Source organism: Mytilus galloprovincialis, chromosome 3 (assembly GCF_965363235.1).
Source record: "Mytilus galloprovincialis chromosome 3, xbMytGall1.hap1.1, whole genome shotgun sequence".
Lineage (NCBI taxonomy): Eukaryota > Metazoa > Mollusca > Bivalvia > Mytilida > Mytilidae > Mytilus > Mytilus galloprovincialis.
The window spans coordinates 58,122,252-58,144,132 of record NC_134840.1 but is presented as its reverse complement, the minus strand read 5'-3'; the positions used below and the strand labels follow the sequence as shown (position 1 = coordinate 58,144,132).

The following is a 21,881-nucleotide window of genomic DNA, read 5'->3' as shown; positions in this document are numbered from 1 at the left end:
CTCTCTATAATAAATTAATCAATTTCAAGCAATTATAGCTATTTCGTCTTTTAAAATGAGTTCAACGCAAGTGACAGTCGTTTCATATTAAAACTATTATAATTTATTCTGACTTGTGCTAGAAAATCAGCATACCTTTAATTGTATATTACAGCACACTGCTTCCCAGAAGTTTTTATACAAAAAAGTACTAACACTTCTGATTAGAAGAACAGGAAAAAATATACCCTTCTATTTTATTTTCATACCCTTTTTTATTATTCATGAGAAATTGTAAACAAAGGTTTAAGTCCATAAGCTTTCAGTTCATATCAAACTTGACAAAGTTTCAACTATATGCATAGGAACTATTTTGTTTTATATATATTCTTTCAGACCGGGCCTGAATTAAAAGTTCTCTTTAGCATTGCCAAAAACCTAATCAGAAATTGTCCTCTACTTTATTTCAATGGATTTTGTAATTTGTATTTCATGACTCAAATAATTACAGAAAAGGGGAAAAGATTTTCAGGAGCATACACAATCATATATACTAGATAGACCACACCGTGATATTCTTCGTAATGTAACCCCTAAACAGACGAACAATCGAAAAAGATCCACGAAATGCAACTCAGAAAACCAAGGACGAACAGATATGAACTCTCTCATAACTATGGGTAAATAAAGGCAACAGTAGTATACTGCTGTTCAAAACTCATAAATCCATGGACAAAAAACAAAATCGGGGTAACAAACTAAAACCGAGGGTACCACGTACAAAACAAATAAAAGAAACTGTAGTATACCGCTGTTCGAAATTTATAAATCGATTGAGAAAAAAATAAATCCGGGTTACAACTAAAAACTAAGGGACACACATCAAATATAAGAGGAGAACTACGACACAACAGAAACACAACATTAAAATGTAACACACACAGAAACGAACTATGATATAAAATTGGCTTTTTTCCTGACTTGGTACTGGACATTTAAGACAAAATGGTGAGTTGAACCTGGTTTTGTGGCATTCAAAACCTCCCGCTTTATGGCAATGTTAGATATAACATTAAAATTACAACAGTACATGACAGGACTACAATACAAATAAATGAGAGAACATATAGGACAGAGAAACACACGAATAATAGCTAACAAAATGTACCAGATTTAAAATTTAATACGCCAGTAGCGCGTTTCGTCCACACAAGACTAACCAGTGACGCTAGACGAAAAAAGGTCGAAAGCCAACAAGTACAAAGTTGAAGAGCGTTGAGGACCAAAAGTCCCAAAAAGTTGTGCCTAATACGGCAAGGGTTTTCTGCCTGGGATAAGAACATCCTTATTGTTAAGAATAATTCATACTTTTGCAAACGGTATATATTTTATAAAATGACTATATAATAGATATACATGATAAAACCGAAGTGGTGAATAACTATGGAATAAAAACGGATTCATTACAAAAAACAACCTAAACCAGCATATAAAAGTTAAGCAAAGCCATCAACGCACAAAGTGACATCACATTTGAATTTCTAAGAAAAAAATCCCCAATAGTGAACTTTCCGTTTCTATGAAGCAACATTTCAGCAGCCCCTGCATACGGAATATATATATCTCCCCATTGATACGATATTCCTGGGATTGTATTTTCTAAATAGAGGATTGCTTCTCATAAGGAAGCTTTCAAACCAAGAGTTCCAAAATGGTGAACTTGAAATCACCTCTTTGTAAATTTTACGGGCGCCATCACGAGTTTGTTGACCGTTATGGAATATCCGTTTCACAGATGATATCGGATATATTCCTTATGTCGTAACTACAATACTCTTCCCTTTTCACGATTGTGACCTACCGAATAAGACTCTTTACTGGATTTGTAATACTATAATCAACACGACTGGTGCCACATGTGGAGCAGGATCTGCTTACCCTTGCGAAGCACCTGAGGTCTCCCCAAGTTTTTTGATGGGGTTCGTGTTGGTGAGTCTTTATTTTTCTATGTTTTTTTGTTATTACTATTATTTGTCTGTTAATCTTTTTATTGTTAGCCATGGCGGTGTCAGTATATTTTCAGTCTATGAGTTTGACTGTCCCTCTATTATGTTTCGTCCCTCTTTTACAAATTGCTATACCATTGGTACCCGAAAATTATTGAATCCTGATATAGCATCGAATTTGAACACATGAATAAAGGCAACAATAGTATACCGCTGTTCGAAATTCATAAATCGATTGAAAAAAAAAAATCCGGGTTACAAACTATTACTGAGGGAAACGCATCCAATATAAGAGGAATATTCCGACACAACAGAAACATCACATTAAAAACATAATTTTATGGACAACGAAGAAAAAGACTATCATCGAACGAACAACGAGGTCGTTGAATAAAAACCAATCAAAAAGCACAAATGCAAGACAGAAAAGAAGCATGAATAAAGAAAAAGCAACTTGAATCCTTATAAAAACTAGCGGTAAGTTTATGTGCTTTGGAAAGGTACTCGTTTAATGACCCTCTATTGGCAACCTCAAGTAAAGATCAGATAGAATCACCTATGATGATGTAACAAAGAAGGAAATGAGGAATGGATAGTGGCTACGACATGTGAAACATCCGTGGTCATCAGTGACGAAAATCTTTTGTTGAACCAAACCATGATGGCGTCCGAAATTTTAAAAATGGATGATTTCATCTCTTCCTGCATGAATCCTTGGTTCAATGGCTTTCATATAAGCAAACACACTCCATCAATGTAATCATGCCAGCCAACGCAAGCCCTGGAATACAAAATTGCCAATTTGCGTTTTTAAGTAGAATGATTTATAACCAGTACTGTGGTTTTGCTAAAGGTGAGCAAGTATTTCCGGCTTAGGGAGCTACCATTTGATTTTTATGGGGGGGGGGGGGGGGGCTAGGATGAAATTTGAAAAAAATAGGCAGGACAGGAGTTTTGAGTAAAAAAAAAGGCAGGATGATACACTTTGCCAAAAAAAAAAAGGCAGGATGACAATTTAGGTAAAAGTCAGGATAAACTAATAAAAAAAAGGCAGGACCAAACAGAGTGAAAAATAAAAAGGCAGGACAGAGATTACAACTAAAAAAAAATGCAGGACAAAATTTTTCATCCTAGCCCCCCCCCCCCATAAAAATCAAATGGTAGCTCCCTTAAGGTATTTAAAAATGACAGAATAAACGAGGCGGCGGATGTATCGGGCTTTCACTAATGTTAAACTTCTTATGTCTTTGATTCAGTCAAATAATGTAAGAATTTTTCCGCCAAGATGTTTAAAACTTCTTGAATTCATTCCAAAATAGTTATTATTGCAAATTTGCACAGCAAATTTATATCATACCCTCAATACTTTAATATGATATGTTATGTTCTGTGTATTGAAGTATGCCTTTTATCGTTTTCGTTCTTCGCCATGGCATTGTTAGCCCCTGACGAGTCTTTGAATACGAAACTAGCGCCTGACGTAAGCAAATCGTAATCAATGAATCTATAGCGAGTTAACTCATAAGATCAGTCATTTCACCCCGCTTAACATATGTTGATGAAAGATATACACAGATTATAGGTAACCCTAAGTAGCACGCTGCCATTTGTATAATTGAAGACATTATCAATTTTTAAAGAATTGGTACCTGAAAGTGACCAAACCAAGATATATTACTTAGTGTGACAGTTAGACATGAAAAGACCGTTTTGTGGACAATAGACAAGACTAATATCGATTGAACAACACAGCCATTGAAAAATAAAATACATAGAAAAAAACAAATTAGTACAAATTTCAGAGAAAAAAAAGAAGGAAAAGAAAAGGCAACACGAATTATTAAGAAACTAGTGGGAAGCTCGTGTGTTGTGGAAGGGTAAGTAAACAGTTCATACTCAGCTATTGGCAACCTCTAGACAACTAAAAATCGGACAAATAACTTTCGATGAAATAAGTACGATAGTGGCTTCGACAGATATAACATATACGTGGTCATCTGTGACGCATACTTTTCAGATAACCAAATCATGATGATTATCGTGAATCAGAATAAAGAATGACTTGAACTCTACCCGCATGAACCCTTGGTGCAATGGCTTCCATGTAAGCAAACTTACTCAAACAATAAAATCATAACAGACAACGCAAGCTTTGAAATACCAATTCACCAGTTTTTTTTTCTATAAAAAAGTATGTTTTACCAGTTTTGTAGTCCCGCAAAAGTTGTGTTATGAAAAAAAGTTTAAAAAAAAGACAGAATGAAAGAGGCGGTTGCAATATAGGCTCTTTAACTTAATATAAACTTTCTTGTGTCTTTGATTCTTCCCAATAACGTTTCCGCCATGAGGTTGTGACATTAGCAACGTGCAAGTCAGTGTTGAGATATAAACCATGACACCTACCAATACGATGGCAAGTGCCCTATCACACCAAGTAATACAATTATCTATTATATAGAGGCGGCGAGTGTAGGTTTTTTTCCACTATATATAAACTCCTTATGTCTTTGATTCCGTCCAGTTACTTTTCCACCATAAAGTTCTTACAAGTCTTTGGAATATGATCGACAACACCTTCTTTACGAAGTCACTTGCACACTAAGTCATACTAGTCTCTGATGAATAGACAATCATTTGAAAATAGACACCACGGCTATTCAGGACTTACAATATATTTGTAACTTCTTGAATTCATTCCAAAATTGTTATGATTACATTTATGCACAACAAATTGACATCATACATGTACCTTAAAGAGTTTAATTTTATATGTTTTGTTCATAGTACTATCTTTTGGTCTTCCTTGTTTTGTTTTAACAATGGCATTGTCAATTTGACATGGTTTATTCCGCCATTTTCTACATAAGGAAATGCCTGTACCCAATAAGGAACATGTTAGTTGTTTGATGTTTTTAAAAGCTTTTAATTTTTGTCATTTTAAATAAAATAAGGGACTTTCCGATTAGAATTTTCTTTGGGAGTTTGGTATTTTTATAATTTACTTTTTTTTGTTTCCCAGCACACACTGGGCAATCATGAACAAATTCAAACTGGAAAAATTGACAATATTTGTGAAAAAAACATGAAATTAAATGGACATTGATCACTTTTTTTATTGTTATTTTTACATGCAATGTAATTGAATAACTACAATATATATATTATTCATTTATTGCAAATAATCAACAATTCGGACAATTCCTATTTGTTAAGAAATTAAATGATAACAAATATGACATCAATGGTAAAGTTCGATGAAGGCGGGATAACTCTTGCATATCTTGTCACATTAATGTTACAATATATTTTTCATGTAGACTGACAGTAACTGATTATTACTCCTTGTGAGCAAACTCTTGAGGATGTGACAAACTGAACTTAAATCCAGATCAATCGCATAGCCAATTGGAATGACTTTTCGCCACTATATCAAACTATCACGAACTTGCCATTGAATAAAACTGATCATCTTCTTCGTCTGATTGGATAGAATTGCACCTATTCATTGACCAGTGATCATGAGCATCATGAAACGTACCATCTTTTCGTTTTCGTCCCCCAATTGTTCTAAGTTTCACCGAAGCATTACTAGAGTCTAATTCGTCGGATTCATCCTCTTCTCTTGGTGAGGATAACCCACCAAGTCCTCCTATGCTCTTGTTTGTTCTCCTTTTTCTTTCCGATACTGCCATTTTTCTTTCAAGACCAGGCTTCTTGCAAATTATTGGAGCATCACTGAGTGTTTTTGATATCTTTCTATGTCCATTTTCATCGTTTTCTTCCTCTTCTTCAATCGTGACACTTGTTCGACTGTCCCGACATGAAGACAACCTTGATAAATACCTACTCAATTTCGCCTTATTTTTCTTGCTAACCCGTCGCAATCTACTCACTTCATTAAGTTGTATTGGAATCTTTGGGGGAGTGGTTCTCTTTTTTTCAATTGTATTCAGCATTGCTGTCTTGATTGCGTCAATATTAGACAATGTATTGAATTCAGTTAATTTTGACAATTTATCAAAAGCATCATGTGTATATTTGAAATTAAATGTTGAATATGGTGTTGCAGGGTCGTCAAAAATATCAAAATCAGCAAATTCCTTTTCCTCCGCAGTTCTTCGGACACCTAAAAAAATATATCAATTGCATTTTAAAACCTCTCATATATCAAGTCATTTTATTCCTTACTCTAGACGAATATTATTATTATAATTAACACACATTTTTTAAAAGAATCCTACAGAAACTTATGTTTAGCGCTATAAAACCAGGTTTAATCCACCATTTTCTACATTTGAGAATACCTGTACCAAGTAAGGAATACGACAGTTGTTGTGCATTCGTTTGATGGGTTTTATCATTTGATTTTGTAATTTGATTAGGGACTTTCCGTTTGGAATTTTCCTCGGAGTTCGGTATTTTTGTTATTATACTTTTTATAAATAATATTCGTTTTCTTATTAAATGAATTACCAAGATTTCGTCATTCTAGCACGTTCAACTGACAAAAAGCATACATATCAATTTGTATACAACATTATTTATTCAATTAATTTCAACACACATGTTTATCTATTTCAAATGTTCCTTGTTTTTAGGTTTGTTTTAATATATGGCAATATGGGAAATATTTTAATACAACATTTAAACAGAATAAAATTAAGAATATCAGAATAAAGGAAATAAATATGATTAGAAATAGTAATCTTACCAGGTTTTGTGAATTCTCTGAAGTCTATATTCACTAGGACAAAATGTAACACTACGGGACAATGAGGGTCAGTCGGATGCTTGAATATGTACAACTCTTTCATTCCTTCTCTATCAAACACAGTGACATCAATTGGCGGGAAAGGTAATTTATTCAGTCTTGCCCATTTTTCTGCCAGTAAAATTTCCTTTAAATAAAATAAAAGCAAATTAGTATTTGACTCTGTAATTTCACTATCAAGAAGAAATCAGACACCCATGATTAACTATTGAATGACAATGAATATACAAAAAATGTTTTAGTCTACCGTATTTTGCTGTTCATTTTATAAATCTTATGTTAAATCATTTAATCTTCAGTGATAAATAAAGTAACAACAACAAAAAATATGCAAGTCTCAGCTGTTTGTTTCATATTTGTATTTCGAATGCATGTGCATGTTTTTACTGCCCTCATTTCAGGGTATATTCATATCACATTTGTTTGCAATATCCATATGTTGCCCTTGTAATTGAAAAATAAACCATTTATATTCAAGATAACCTCCCTTGCATTATAAAAAAATATACAAACATGTACCTTAAATGGTGGTGACTGATCTCCAGGCCTGGCACTAAAATCAAATGATAGAATGATATCTACAGCTCTCTGTGGTCTCAGGACAAGAGGGAAGGGTGAGTTAAACGTTAATCCTGCATCAACCATATACAAATGTTTAACATTGGTTGGATGCAGTTCATGGATGCCATCAAAATCATCTGTAATGCAAAAATTTACGTAAATGAGTCAATCAATTGCTTACGATATTCTGTTGGTTTTTTTTTTTAAATCAGTTATAAATAGAATAACCTTATATCTTTAAAATGTTAAAATGAAAGCAAGAAGTAAGTAAAAGAAATAAAACATATCAGTTAAATTTACATAATGTTGCAGTTAAAGAAGATTCAATTTGAAATTGATAATTGTTTGTTTCATATAGTAACAACACTTTTGTTGTTAGTTTTATTATGAATTTAACCTTGAAATAAAAGATTACCAGTATCTTTGTTTGCAGTATCTGGAGTAAAAGGAGACAGTGGGAAGGTTTTGGTAAGTGACAATCCTCTCATGAAATTATGTACTACACCAGCTCGGCCTGCTCTGGTGTTCAACACTTCAAAACGTTTGCTGAAATAAAACGTGACAGTTTAATCTACTGAATGAGAACCGATTTCAAAGAAAGAACAAATCAAACTAAATATAAGTAAGATAAATGCATGTAGTTTCAATCAACCCTGAAGTCGTTGCATGAAGTAGGTTTTTTCATATTTGAGTATACTTTTATGAAATTATGTAACGCACCAGCTCGGCCTGCTCTGGTGTTCAACACTTCAAAACGCTTGCTGAAAAACGTGACAGTTTAATCTACTGAATGAGAACCGATTTCAGAGTAAGAACAAATCAAACAAAATATAAGTAAAATAAATGCATGTAGTTTCCATCAACCCTGCAGTCGTTGCATGAAGTAGGATTTCTTATATCTAATTATACTTTTATGTGTTTCTGAAAATGTTTTGTCTATGCTCATGAGAACTATACAATTGATCAATGGTATTTTAGACCATAACCTATTTGATAATAGAAGTGCTAAACATAATATCCATTCTTAAGAGATTATCTATACTCATTCAACACATGTTTTTATTTGGTCTTCATTGGTCAAATTAAATTATGGCATCAAATGTTCTTGCTTTCCTTTGAATTATTGTAACATCGCGAAAAAGGGCGACCATGACTGATGACAATACAGAGATAAAACACAGATTTTTGTAAATCATTGGAAAAGAAGGTTTTTGCACCACGATCTTTATTTTTGATTAACTGTTATGCTTCTAATCAAATAACGCTAATAGAAGGATTGGCCTTCTCTGAATGTACAGGGAAGGAAATGAATGAAAATAAAAAGGTTTAAGTATAAAAGGATGTGTCAAAGTGCATATATGAATAGAAAAACACAAGTCTTGTGGTTAAAGTTTTTGGTCAAGGTAGTTTTTGATGAAGCTGAAGTCCAATCAACTTGAAACTTAGTACATTTGTTGCTTATGATATGATCTTTCTAATTCTAAAGCCAAATTAGACTTTTGACCCCAATTTCACGATCCACTGAACATAGAAAATGAAACTGGGAGTTTAAGGTTAAAGTTTTTAGTCAAGGTAGTTTTTGATGAAATTGAAGTCCAATCAACTTAAAACTTAGTACATATGTTCCCTATAGTATAATCTTACTAATTTTAATGCCAAATTAGATTATTACCCAATTTCACGGTCCATAGAACATGGAAAAGGATAGTGCGAGTGGGGCATCCGTGTACTTTAGACACATTCTTGTTTTAACATTATTCTACTGATAAAATCTTGAAAAATAAAATAAATTGACAGGAAAAGGATTAAATCATTCTCTACTTGAAACTTGTTGTATATTAATCATTTTTTCATATAAAAAAATCTGTTTTGTAAATTTTAACTGGAAAACAATTTATTTCGTTCGAAAGCTTTAACAATCTTTTTAAACTTAACACATCTAAAATCCCACACTTTGTTCAGTTTCTTCCTGAATTGGGTTGTCTATAGAATCCAGTTTATCATTTTAAAACTTACTTTTCCAAAATATTGCTGAGAAAATTATTCCAATAACCCTTTTGTTTAGTTCTTCGTTTTGTGGATTGCCGTTTTGGTGCTTGACCATTCTCTTTAGTCCCATTAGTTTGTGGTACGTCAAATGTAAACTGTCGAGAACTCCGAGGTTTTTCCTCTACTTCTGTTTCGTCGCTTTCATCACTACTGTCACTACTTTCATCCTCCCTGCTTTGCTCGATCTGCTTAACTATGAAAACAGATGAGAAGAGATGAAATAATGTTTAGAAAAGGTTTAAATGTTTTCCAATGATTGGTTATACACAATTTGATAATTAGAATAAATGTTCAAACAAGAAAACAGATGTCAATAGAAATATACAATCATTTAAAAAGACAAAAGAAGGACAGAAGAAACAAAAGTGTTGACTGGTCGTTATTGTTAAATCCCACTTTCCGATGATAACTTTTTTTTAATAATTACGGACCCGTTTGATTAGTTGAGAAAATCGAATAAACAAAAAGACCGTTGAAACAACAGTCAACAAAATACTACGAAACAACTAGCAGTTGAGAAACAGAACGCAACAAAAATATGAATCGGAGACACATGTAGCTCCAGAAGGATAAATAGGTCCAGTATCAATTTCTGTTCAGCCTAATTACATGCATTATTTTCACTGCGCCAATATAAATACTTCATATGCATTCCTCATTTCTTTTTTACAGATCTTTTTAAAGGAAATATCAAAATTAATTTAATAAGAAAACTCTGTTTTAGTAATTAAGCAAACATATTTACCCATTTCTTGTCTGATCATTTCCACAGGGTCAAGCTTTTTATTGTCATCCAATAAACGTTTGAATAAAATGCAGAAGGCACTGCCCCAAATACCTGAAAGGACAATCATATATCATTTATTAGAGTAACAACACAAACACACTTGGATAAAATTATTCTTTAATTTCTGATCTAGCCTTACTTGAGCTGATTATTCTCTGAGTTATATAATATATTTTCGATCATTTGAAAGTTGCAGTAAAAGTTTCTATTTTATGTTTATCATAAAAAATATCAATCCTGGTTGAAAAGCAATAAGTCCTTTTTCAACCAGGACAACCCTAGCTTACTTTGATTTAGTAATTATGGACCATTAACAGAAGCATTATTAACCAACAAAACATCACATAATACATTCAAATATCTGATATCCGTTGTATATTGTGTATCAAACTAAATCCATCATCTATATAAAATGTAATACCTTGTAAAAAATGCAGCGGTTGTTCTTCGTATTCAGTACACAACTTTCCCATGAAAAATTTACTTCCAAACAATTCTGTTTTCATAAATGTACCATATTTTGGCATTCCAATTTCAAACGGGTTAAATTCGACCCATTCTGAAAAGAGAAAAAGAAACATCCATAAAGATTATAAGTTACCAATGTAGCGAAAGCAGAAAAATGCAATAATTTATATTTCGAACGAATGTCTGTATACAAGACTTCTCGACGTTTCTAGTGTCTCATTCAATATATTTTCTAGAGTTATCTCTGTAAATTAATACCATTTCCTAGATGTCAGTAAATATTTTTTTAAATCGTAAATTCATGATAATTATATGAAGAAAGAGATTTCCGAAATCACAATAGGTCGCATTACAATTTGAAATACCACTAATTTGACTGTTTTTTGTGATTGTTCCATTCCAGCGTCAAAACATTAAGCTCAACGACAACGGATTTTTTTATTTTAAAGTAAAACCATCTCCTAATCTATGTTATAACAGACGATAATCATGTGTTGCATACAAATCGTGGGTTACACTCATGAAATTTGACAATGTTTAAGACTTCTTGTACTTCAATCCGAAGAACAAGCTATCTAAATAAAATTTAAACTTGATTTAAAAGTACTAGTAGCTTTAAATTATTACCGTGAAAACTTCTAGCAGATCTATCTGATTTAACGTTAACACATGTCATTAAAGGCATTGGTGCTGCTCCGCCTGCTATTTTGTCTTGCAAGTCTGTAAGTTTTGTATGCAACCTCTACAACAGAAGGAACAGATTTACAAAAATTAATTGTAGTTATTTACGAAAGTCTGTGCCAAAAATATACATTTGAATAAATGGTTAACCAAGGAAAAATGACTTGCTCAACAACTGATACAATTTTGCTTGTAAGATGCGCTAAAACAGTTATTTTTCTTAAACCTTTACGTATTTAGGATGTCAACGTTCACCTGGATGAATAACCCAAGTAAACCATGTTATCTATTCAAGGTTATTGTTTTTTTTTTTATTTTTTTAATATCTCACAGCAGTATACCATTGTAACCTTTATTTTTTCAACCCTTTGTCATTTGTTGATATGATTCAAAAGTGTTTCTCGTTTCTCGTTTTTTTTATATAGATTAGACCGTTGGTTTTCCCGTTTTAAATGTTTTACACTAGCAATTTTTGGGCCCTTTATAGCTTTCTGTTCGTCCAAGGCTCCGTGTTGAAACCGTACTTTTACCATTAATGGTTTACTTTTACAAGTTGGATGAAGAGTTGTTTCATTGGCACTTACACCACAACTAATTTCTTATATCTATCTATAAAAGTATGTATGATTTTGTTATGTCAAAAAGAGTTATTTAATTTCTCTTTTTATCAATTTTACATAAATTATAAATAGACAAGGGATAAATTAAGCAACGAAGTTAAACATTGTACACTTACATCTTTTACCAGTGTTTCTCCAACTAAGTGTCCAAATATATCTGTGAAGCTGACTGGTTGCCCATTTTGACGTTTAACAAGAATCCGATCAATGTAACGTTTTATACTCAATGGCGTAAGTAACCATAGAAGACTAGAATCTATATTGTTTTTCAGTTCTTCTTGCATAGCACCAGGGTTCATTGTTGGCCAGTCTTTGTGTGAATATAAGGTAGAGATGTACCTAAAAATCATGCAAATACATTGTCATACATTGTCTAATTACAATCAGTTTATTTTGTTATGTATATGGACATAAATAAAAAGCATATTTATTGATTATCTGCTTCATAGAAAAAAACAACATACATGTACTTCTGTCACGTACGTCAGTCAAACCAATTAAGCTAAAATGTAACAGTATACTTTTGTTTGTGTCTTTAATGTCCTTTTATGACTTATCATTAGAAAAGGTCACTTTACCTATTTCAGGTAAACACACAAAGAATTGCCCTTAAGGTCAATAGCCTAATAATTGTAGGTAGAATATATTTATAAACACTGTCTACATTTTTATAACTTTATGTTTATCTATAACTATGATCTATGTAAATATGTCTCTTCTAGTAACTTTAGTAAATTGTAAATTTTACATTTATGAACTCACCAAGAAGAACCTGACAGTCCACCTAAAAATGTAACGCAGTCCAATATTTTAGAATCTGCTAGGGCCTTTAGGACACCACTCATACCAACCATAGCCCTAAAACCACCGCCTGAACCAATAACAGCGATTCTCGGCGTCTGCAAGAAAAATTTCAAGCTTATTAAAGATCATAAATTTTAAATTTCTTATATTGATATCTTTTTTAACAAAAACTAAGCGAATTGATGTTGAATAGCAGACGCAATGCTTCGCGAAAACAGTACATGTTAGACATATTACCTCCTCTCTTGTTTCTGGTGCTTTATCTCCCAGCAAATCCTTCATTGTTTTCATTACTTTCTCGGTTCTGTGTTCTATGAACTCTTTTTCTTCGTCACACAAACATAAACTGTATCGCAGAGTTGGATTCTCACTAAAAAATTAGAGTACCCGGTTAGTATGATGAAAAAGATATTTCTCTATTCTCCAGTGAAATGGCAATTTACAAGTTTATTTTGCGTGACAATTTGACATTTGGTACCGTTGTTTCACTAGATCTCGGCAAATAAGAGATTTTTACTTCAATTTTCTCTTACAATACAATTTTCTTTTTTTGAAAGTTTTTTTATTTCCATGTTTTGTTCATAATCAATTGGATGCAAATTCGGTAAAAGATACATTTTTTATGAAACATTCAACAATTTATTTAGAATTTCCTATTTGGTTATTTTTTCTTCTTCTGAATTCTTCTGTGAGGATACTCTTTAAACGACAATGTCATGCATAATTTTTTAATTGCTGAAGTACAGTAATGCAACAGTTCAGAAAGTATAATGTGCTTTTTGTTGGTACAAGAATCTATCATGGTTGAAATAAGCTTTTAAATGAGCTCTTTAGTAAAGTGACAAATCAAGAAAAGTTCTTATTTTACGACTTTAGTGGACCGCATAACTGCAGGCTAAAATACTTTTCCTGCAAAGCCAAAATCTTATTTAAAATGCAACCACAGACGACTTTTGTTTCTATAATATAGTCCTCAAACTTTTGATTTGTAATTTTAGGATCAGCTAAAACTCTTAGTGCGTATTGTAAAACTATATTTCCATCTGTGGATCCTTATTCGTTTCCATTCAGTTTTTAAAAAAGAATAAGGATTAGATATTCAATTTAATCAAGTAAAATACTTTCCTCTCTAACTGCAAAAATGAACCCCTTATAATGTTGTGAATTCAAGAAAAGAAGATATGTACCACCATAAAGTTCGCTTGATGATGTTGTTTTATAAAGATATAATTATCACAAATCTTTTGAAACGGAGCTGAGTTTACACAACCTGATATTTAGTCTGTTATGACCCAATCTACGCCTTTCAGCCGGATTGCTAGTATTTCATATAAGCACAAATCGTACAAACACAACAGAAATTTCATCATATCAAAACTGACCAAAACTAGACTTCAAATAACATTTATCTAGGACAGAAACTAAATCGATATTCATAAACAAAAAGGGCAGGGCAGATTAAATAAAGAGTTCATTAGTTCAATTTTCATTTCTGAAGCCATTCAAGCAGGCAGCTATTTAAAATCTGGATAAAGGCTGTCAGAATTTGAAATTAGTTATAAATGAAAGCAATACATTACACGCAGCCGCTTCAATAGTTCCTAGTTAAATGCAGTCCTCAGATATATCTAATGGGACTTACCCAACATCATTTTCAATACTTTTTGCAGATCTCAAACAACACTTTCCTCGCCTTTTTGCATAATTTTTGCTGTAGATATATATTGACGCTTAAGCTTAAGGTGGCGAAGGTAATGATTCTGAACTTCCTGCCAGCAAGATGTGACAGTATTGGCGATGGCATAATGTATACAGTAAAATTAAGCAAACAGTTTTGACCCCATTTCATTTTGACTTGGTATTACAACTACACCATGTGTTTAAATAAGACAAAAGTATTGAAAATCTAAATTCAAATGGATTTTGTGTATCCCACTTGGAAGTACGAAGATGTCAAACTAGTTTGGAAAATTTGAAAAAAAGACTGAATCCAAGAAATGTCATATTTATCAAATAGGATTGCTACATTTGAAGAAGAAGGCAGTAAGGATACAGGAGGACGCTTATGATGTTGAGATCAATGCTAAGACAATTTATGGTAAAACTACCTTTCAAAAATGACTTCATCGCTGTGGTTGTCTTTTAGTATAGGTTCTTAAAACTTCTTCGAATTATATCAAGACATAACTTACACCAAACCCCTTATTTGTACGTCCAAGGGTAAAATGTTTGAATAAAAGTTGTGTTTTATAAGTTTAAATATTTCTCTAAATATAACAGTATGATTTGTCCTGCAGATAGGGTGGTCCATTAAAGTTCGTTAATATATTCGTTGACTTGGTCACTCTACTTTTATACTACAATTGATTACATTTAAGCAGATTACACGTTAATGATGTGATCAAGTCGACAAGAAATAACAATGATATGTAGAAGTGCGTTGTCTTGTATTTAAGGGGAGTTTATAATATGGTTTACATTTAGTTATATTGCATGCAAAAGGTTTGTTTAACGTCTGAATACAAAATATTTCATTCATATCTAGTTCGATGTTATTTCATCCAACTTTCAAAAATCTATAAGCATATATGTAAATACTTACTCGAAGTGTGTTTCAAACTCAAATTCTACTTCAGATTTCTGAAATAATAAAAAAAAGAGGGTATTTAATGTTGTTACTGTTATCGATTACGGTTATTTTCCTTGATTTGAAACTTTAGATTAGTATTATATTATCTGGTTCTTCACGTAAATTGTTATCTTTTATCTGAATATCAGAAAATGAAAAAACAAATAGTTCCTTTTCTATAGACATCCTTGTCCAAGAATATCAGCTGATATGCAATTTGTATATATCCGTGGATTTCATATGACATAACTTCCCTGTTTTAGATTTACAGTTCCGGAAATTTTCAAAATTATTGTTAATTTATACTACATGTATAAAGGAAAGAAATGAGGTTATTTTCAGCGTTTTAAATTGGAATTGAAGAATTCACTAAAGACATGTAAAATGAAATTGATTCAACATTTATTTTCGATGGTACCATTTTTGTGGATTAAAGAAAACTTTCATGATTCTGGACATTTAATTTCGTGGTTTTGATGAAGTATACATACAAGCCTATGGGAATTTGTCATTCGTTGAACATCTAATGTCGTGGTTTACCTGTACCCACGAATTCAACGAAAATTGAATCCAACGAATATTAATGAATCCACAGTATCCGGATCATACGATTCACTTTAACAGAATACGGAATTTAATTTATTTATATATTTTTTTTACCTCATTAAATGAAAATATTTTGTTGACTCTGGTTCTTAATGGAATTTCCTTGAGATCAAAGTATACTTCTCCAATCACTTGGTCAAGATTGCCGTAATTAGCCTCCATTAATATCATTTCTGAAAAAGGAAGATTTCAATTTCATTAAAACATAAACTATGAGTGTATTTTTTGTTATTAACGAGGTTATATTTGTTATTAGCGAGGTTATATAAACGAGTGTCACACTGTAATGAAGATTTCATTATATAGGGAATCACTGGAGCATGACCGGAGCTGGTCCCCTCTTAGGCAATTAGTTTGCCCGACGTGTGAGAATTTCTGGATCCGACACTGCCTCTTTTGACTACTAAATCACGTCTGTCATTTATTAAAAAAAAGTTTCTGACTCTGCTCTCTATCAACATTTAGACTCGAAGAAAATACTTATGAACTAATCTAGAGGACAAAAGTAACAGTTACGATATTGGTGTCAAACAAACAACCGTTGTCTTAGAACCGTATCGACAGCTACGATATTTTGTTTCATAAGCATCTATATCTGTTATATTTTACATTTCATATTATAGATGAAAATCATTATAGACTTAAAACTTACGTAGTTTATTAGTTTCTCTATCATCAATGAGAAATGTGAATTCTTCGTTCCATACCGGATTGACGTCATTATCCTTTGTTTCAGTCCGACGACGACCCTCTGGTGAGGTTTTCACATTGAGTATAATATAAGGGTCGGGTGTATCAACTGTATTTACAAAAAGAACATCAATTAAAATTCTGCAACAAACACGCTATTCTTAAGAAAAGTTCATAAGGTCAAATGCAAAAGGAAAAGAGTAGCAGAGTAACAAATACATATACCAAAGCAAAAGTAATGAAGGTAAAACTCCCAGGTTGACTTTGGTTTAATGTGAAAACACTGATATTTGTCTTGCTTTCTCGGAACTTAAGATGTTAGGGGCAACTAGTTGAAATTAGAAACCTTATCAGAATGGCTACAGTACAAGTATTAAATTGAAAGTAATATAACAACCATCAGTCAAATTGTGAGAGCAATATTAAACTTGTGTTAAACCGTTTATAATGCATGTATACCTTAACATATCATATAAATCGTCTCATTTTCATGTACTTTGAATAATTTATAATGGAAGTGTTACCTGAGAGTGTGGCCTATAATTTGAATAAAGTTGATCGAGCTGCTTGGCTGACATGACAAGTATTTGAATTTGCTTTAATCGGATAAAAAAATAAATGTTTACCGTAATCATACCATCCATGTGTTATATTTTTGCCTCTGACGACCTTGACGGTGAGAATTAAACATGGTCGATGTTCTACCTAAAACAAAATGGTGAAAAATGTTAGAAAGTTTCGACACAGTAATATCATATTTAATGAAATGCAAAAGATGAATTGTAGTTCTAAAAGGTGAAAACCTGCAAACACGCTTGTCACTTTACAAAATATGATCGAATATCCTATATGGTTCATGGTTTCAAGGACTAACGAAAACTTCTATGATCGAAAGACTGAAAAGTATCATACATTGTACTTTGTGAAATAGGTCAAAAGTTCCCATATCTTTTTGATTGGCATATATATATATATATATATATATATATATATATATATATATATATATATATATATATATATATATATATATATATATATATATATATACGTTTTTATATATTTAGGATTATTCAACTAGATTGGTGAATTGGGACTTTTGAAAGAGAAAAATGTCCTCTGAAATTCGTTAGGTAGCATCAGTGCATTTTTTTTTTATTGAATTTCATCCTTATTCACATGTAATTTATCTATATAGAATTCAAAGGTGACAAATTTAATGCATTTTTTGCTTTCAAATATTGTAATCGTATTATCAAATGTAACGCATTAAAGTGCATATCGGTTTGTTAAATGATAATTCATTCATTTACGCTGCATGGGTTTACAATCAAACTGTTGTTTCATGCTTGAAGTAATAAACACTATACATGATAAGTTATGATATATTTCGATTACTTCTATGCAATCTCTGGAATAGAACAGTTCACAACAATATGTAAATAAACTTAACCCAACAAACACTGAAACAACACAGGTATTGACTTGGCTGATATTAAATAGGCTAAAACCAAAACAAAGAGGATAAGACATGACCAGTGACAGACAAACAAAAAGTTCTTGGACACAAAGAACCTCACTTTAAACTAGTGTTCTCATGAAAGATAAGCAATTCCTGTTTTAAATTGCACAACTGCGTATATTTCTGAATATAAACACAAACCTATTGCTTAAGTGCTGTTATGTAATGTCAAGTGGTAAATACTTCATGCACATTTAAGATATCATAGGCCAATGCAATTGCTCAATATGTCGATGTAAACCTTCTTAAAAAGAGATATTATTCGTCGACTTTATTGATACAGAACACAAAAAGTATAGCAAGTTTCAAATTCTTCGAATATTTTGTCCGCTACACCCGTCCTTTTAATTGCACGCTGTGGATCAGGATGTTCGTCTCTGTTATTCTTTACATTGATTCTTTTATATCAAACCAAACTAGCTTGAACAGATTGGGTTTAATCTTCCTGATTATTTAAAAAATGTATACTGAAAGAAGTAGATAATTTACAAGAGGTTTAAAAATACTCTGTATACTTGTGTAAATACTAGAGATAATAAAAATCGATGTACTAGATTTATTCTGCACTTCATATTATTTTAGTTCATCTATAAAAATATTATTTCCGTCATATTTTGAAATGATTTTAAAACTTTAAAGACAACTTGTGTCGCACACAACTTCGTATATGATATATACACATCTTATTCGTTTATAATAAGTTGTTCAAGTGGTTCATTTTGTAAGACATCCTGCGTGTACTCCATAAGAAAAAACGTCATCAACATAGAAATTAACCCTAGTTGTTTGGGCTGGTAAAAAGAATCTCATGTTGATACAAATTATAGCAAATGTATGGGTTTTCCTAACCAGGGAGGACCGGACTTTTTAATTACATTACATGGGATGACTGTATACAATCCTTTTTAACTGTAGTATATAGCTATTTATCCTTTTGTGATGGAACACTTCCAAACTTATCAACTATGTCACCGCCTTGAAGGGGTTCATTGTTTTTAAGAGTGCAAAACCTAACAGATCTGTCATCACCTAAACGAGGGGGGGCAAAAGGGGGTCTGTTAACATGGTAACAACACCTTGATTTTGGCAAAATAACAGTTAACAAAAAATGCAAAAATGCTGATAACAGTTAACAAAGTTGGTTGAAAACAGTTGATAGCTTAAATTTATCTCAGATAAAAGTTTACAACACCTTGAAAAGGGCCAAAACAGGTTAACATATCAAAAGGTATTGCCTCCCTCCCTTAGACTTTGTAATTTTCTTTAACATGATTATGGTAGTTCAAAAAATCTTAATCGGGAACAGGCAATATATTCTTAAATTTACAAATTTAACTGTTCCTTTCTCCTTTAAAAAAGAACACAGAAATATCGTTCAGTTTTACGAACACTGATATGATGCTTTCTTTGGAATGCATTACGAACAAAAGTTTTAAAGTATAATCTAAATTTGCATATGAAATCTTTTCTGGAATAAAGTTTAAAAAAAGTCATATGCCAGAGATATATGTACACGTGTTAAAAATATTGTCATTTAGTTATTCAGCTCCAACTATATTTGTGCATATTTTAATAATTAATATACAACTACACGTAAGCAAAGTATTGTTATAGGTTTCAATATTTAAATCAAATCATAAGTATAGAAATTTAAAACTTCTAACAAATTTGTATAGATAGTTGGTATAATTGGAACAAAGTACTCGTAAGCAAAGCCATTCAAATTGAGGTCTCTTTATAAGACTACACTTTTAACTGTCTTGAGATGACACATATTTGTGTTGTTAAATCTGTATTTACATTACAATATAAGCTTTGAATATCCCAGTGACAATACGAGAACTTTAAACTTTTTAGTCAGTATTCTAATACGCATATTACCTACGTATATATTTGACGAAAGGGAGTCAAAACCGTATAAATTTGTATGCATGCTAAGCAGAATAGTGTCAAAATTTGATAAATAATCAATATTCAAAGAGATAAAGGTTTTTCACTTTGTCACTTCAAAACATGGGACCTTGGTTTTAAACTGAAATTTCCTTTTCTTGGAACAGGTTACCAAAAAATATTTCAAAGTGAATTGATAAATTATTAGGCTGCATCTCACATCAAATCATTACATTACTAAGCTGAACAACTTCCTTGCATATCGGTATTATCCTATATTTCGCAAAAGATCTGCGACTAAAGTTCCTATAAGGTATGTAGAGAACTTGACGAAATGTTTCGATGACATTTTTTTGCAGATTTTTTCATATGAAACATGATAACAATGGATGAGTGTAGGTAGAAAAAAATCATCTCAGTTTTATATGGTGTCTCAACAAAATCAGAACACTATAAGTCAAGACCAAAAAATGTATACCGAGCTATGCTTAAATATGAAATTTAGGGTATTTTTCTTACAAAAGCGAAATATTGTATGTTATATGATCTCATTATAAAAAAAATCTTATAAAAACAAGCAGAAAAAAACGTTATTAAAACTTACCTCAAAAACTTGATATGGATCAAACCTGAAATTCAAAAACAAAATTACGTAATTAATTATTGTCCAACTTTTATCACACAGGAAGTAATACTTATTAATTTCTTTTTGAATGTCGCTCTGGTATCTTTCGTAACTCTTTTAAGGAAAGTAAATATGAAAGAACTTACTTTTTCTCGCTATTAGTTCCGAATACGTTCATATTGGAATATAGAAAAACTTCTGACAGATAACGAGCATATAGGACTATTTATAGAGGACTTGATTGTATAGAAATATTCAAATTAAATCTCCCTGTGTTCACCAAAATATCACCTCATCGAAAAATCACTCGTGAAGCGTATCTATTAAGATTAATATTAAAGAGTATTTAAAGATATGTGTCAAGGAGGAAAGCATTCCATTCAAAACTTTTAATATATCTGAACGGTTCGCTGTAATTTCATTATAACAAGATACTTTGTAATATATATGTATATGCATGTATTTATAGAGAATATATATGAATTTCACAGCATGAAAATAATAATACTGTTTGGCATTTTAACCTCCCATCACCAGTTTCTGAACAAAAAAGCAACCTGAATGTTATCATATGGACGTTTCCGTTTTATTTTGTGTTTGGTTCATTGGTGCGGGTACCATGGAAGTAAAATTATCCAAGGTATATACTCCCATGGAGGTTCTTTTATCACACGTTTTACCAATCCAGCATCGAAAAGACATGCAGCAAATATGCAATCTAAAATCAGACTAATTTATTGTCGAAGGTTTGGCCAATAGGCCACATACGATTCACCGCGAGTTGTTGCAGAAATTCTTTCACGAGTATGGAGCATTGCACGCAACCTACATTAAGACATCAAATATTAGGAAGATCTCCATCCAACCAAACGTGGTTCCTTATTTATACAACATGTACATCCTAAAGGCGTCCTACTTTATCAAGTGTTATATACAAAAATGCCGGACTGGGGATAACCATATTCCAATAACCCATGCAGTAAAAAATGGGAGTAATGGAAAGAAAACTAAAACATAAAAAAGTTGAATTCTTCGTCGACCCTTTGCGCACCAAACTTCAAGATAAAGTTTTAATCATTCTAAAAATGGAGAATGAATTTTCTGTTTCGTTTTCCTCCAATAACGGTAACTTGGTGTTTGGTGTTTCTAAATATATAACTTGCTTTAAAAATGTACCATTTAATAACAACAAT

General features: G+C 31.8%; 1 protein-coding gene across 7 annotated transcripts in view; it reads right to left on the bottom strand.

The window, feature by feature from the left end:
* Positions 1 to 5,140: 5,140 nt before the first annotated feature.
* Positions 5,141 to 21,881, bottom strand: part of LOC143068435 (cytosolic phospholipase A2-like) — a 37,089-nt gene continuing 20,348 nt past the window's right edge. For 6 of the 7 annotated variants that reach the window (XM_076242498.1, XM_076242496.1, XM_076242501.1 and 3 more), the window contains 16 exons: positions 20,668 to 20,692; positions 17,278 to 17,356; positions 16,614 to 16,760; positions 16,016 to 16,134; positions 15,329 to 15,366; positions 12,964 to 13,096; positions 12,685 to 12,821; positions 12,039 to 12,261; positions 11,249 to 11,363; positions 10,575 to 10,712; positions 10,112 to 10,204; positions 9,334 to 9,559; positions 7,733 to 7,863; positions 7,276 to 7,454; positions 6,697 to 6,883; positions 5,141 to 6,111 (listed from right to left, as the gene is read on the bottom strand). In XM_076242498.1, coding sequence (XP_076098613.1) covers positions 5,423 to 6,111; positions 6,697 to 6,883; positions 7,276 to 7,454; positions 7,733 to 7,863; positions 9,334 to 9,559; positions 10,112 to 10,204; positions 10,575 to 10,712; positions 11,249 to 11,363; positions 12,039 to 12,261; positions 12,685 to 12,821; positions 12,964 to 13,096; positions 15,329 to 15,366; positions 16,016 to 16,134; positions 16,614 to 16,760; positions 17,278 to 17,356; positions 20,668 to 20,692 — 2,659 coding nt within the window. In that variant the 3' untranslated portion in view covers positions 5,141 to 5,422. Of the gene's footprint in view, positions 6,112 to 6,696; positions 6,884 to 7,275; positions 7,455 to 7,732; positions 7,864 to 9,333; positions 9,560 to 10,111; positions 10,205 to 10,574; positions 10,713 to 11,248; positions 11,364 to 12,038; positions 12,262 to 12,684; positions 12,822 to 12,963; positions 13,097 to 15,328; positions 15,367 to 16,015; positions 16,135 to 16,613; positions 16,761 to 17,277; positions 17,357 to 20,667; positions 20,693 to 20,834; positions 20,947 to 21,881 lie in introns of those variants that run through there. The other variant, XM_076242502.1, reaches the window with a different exon arrangement.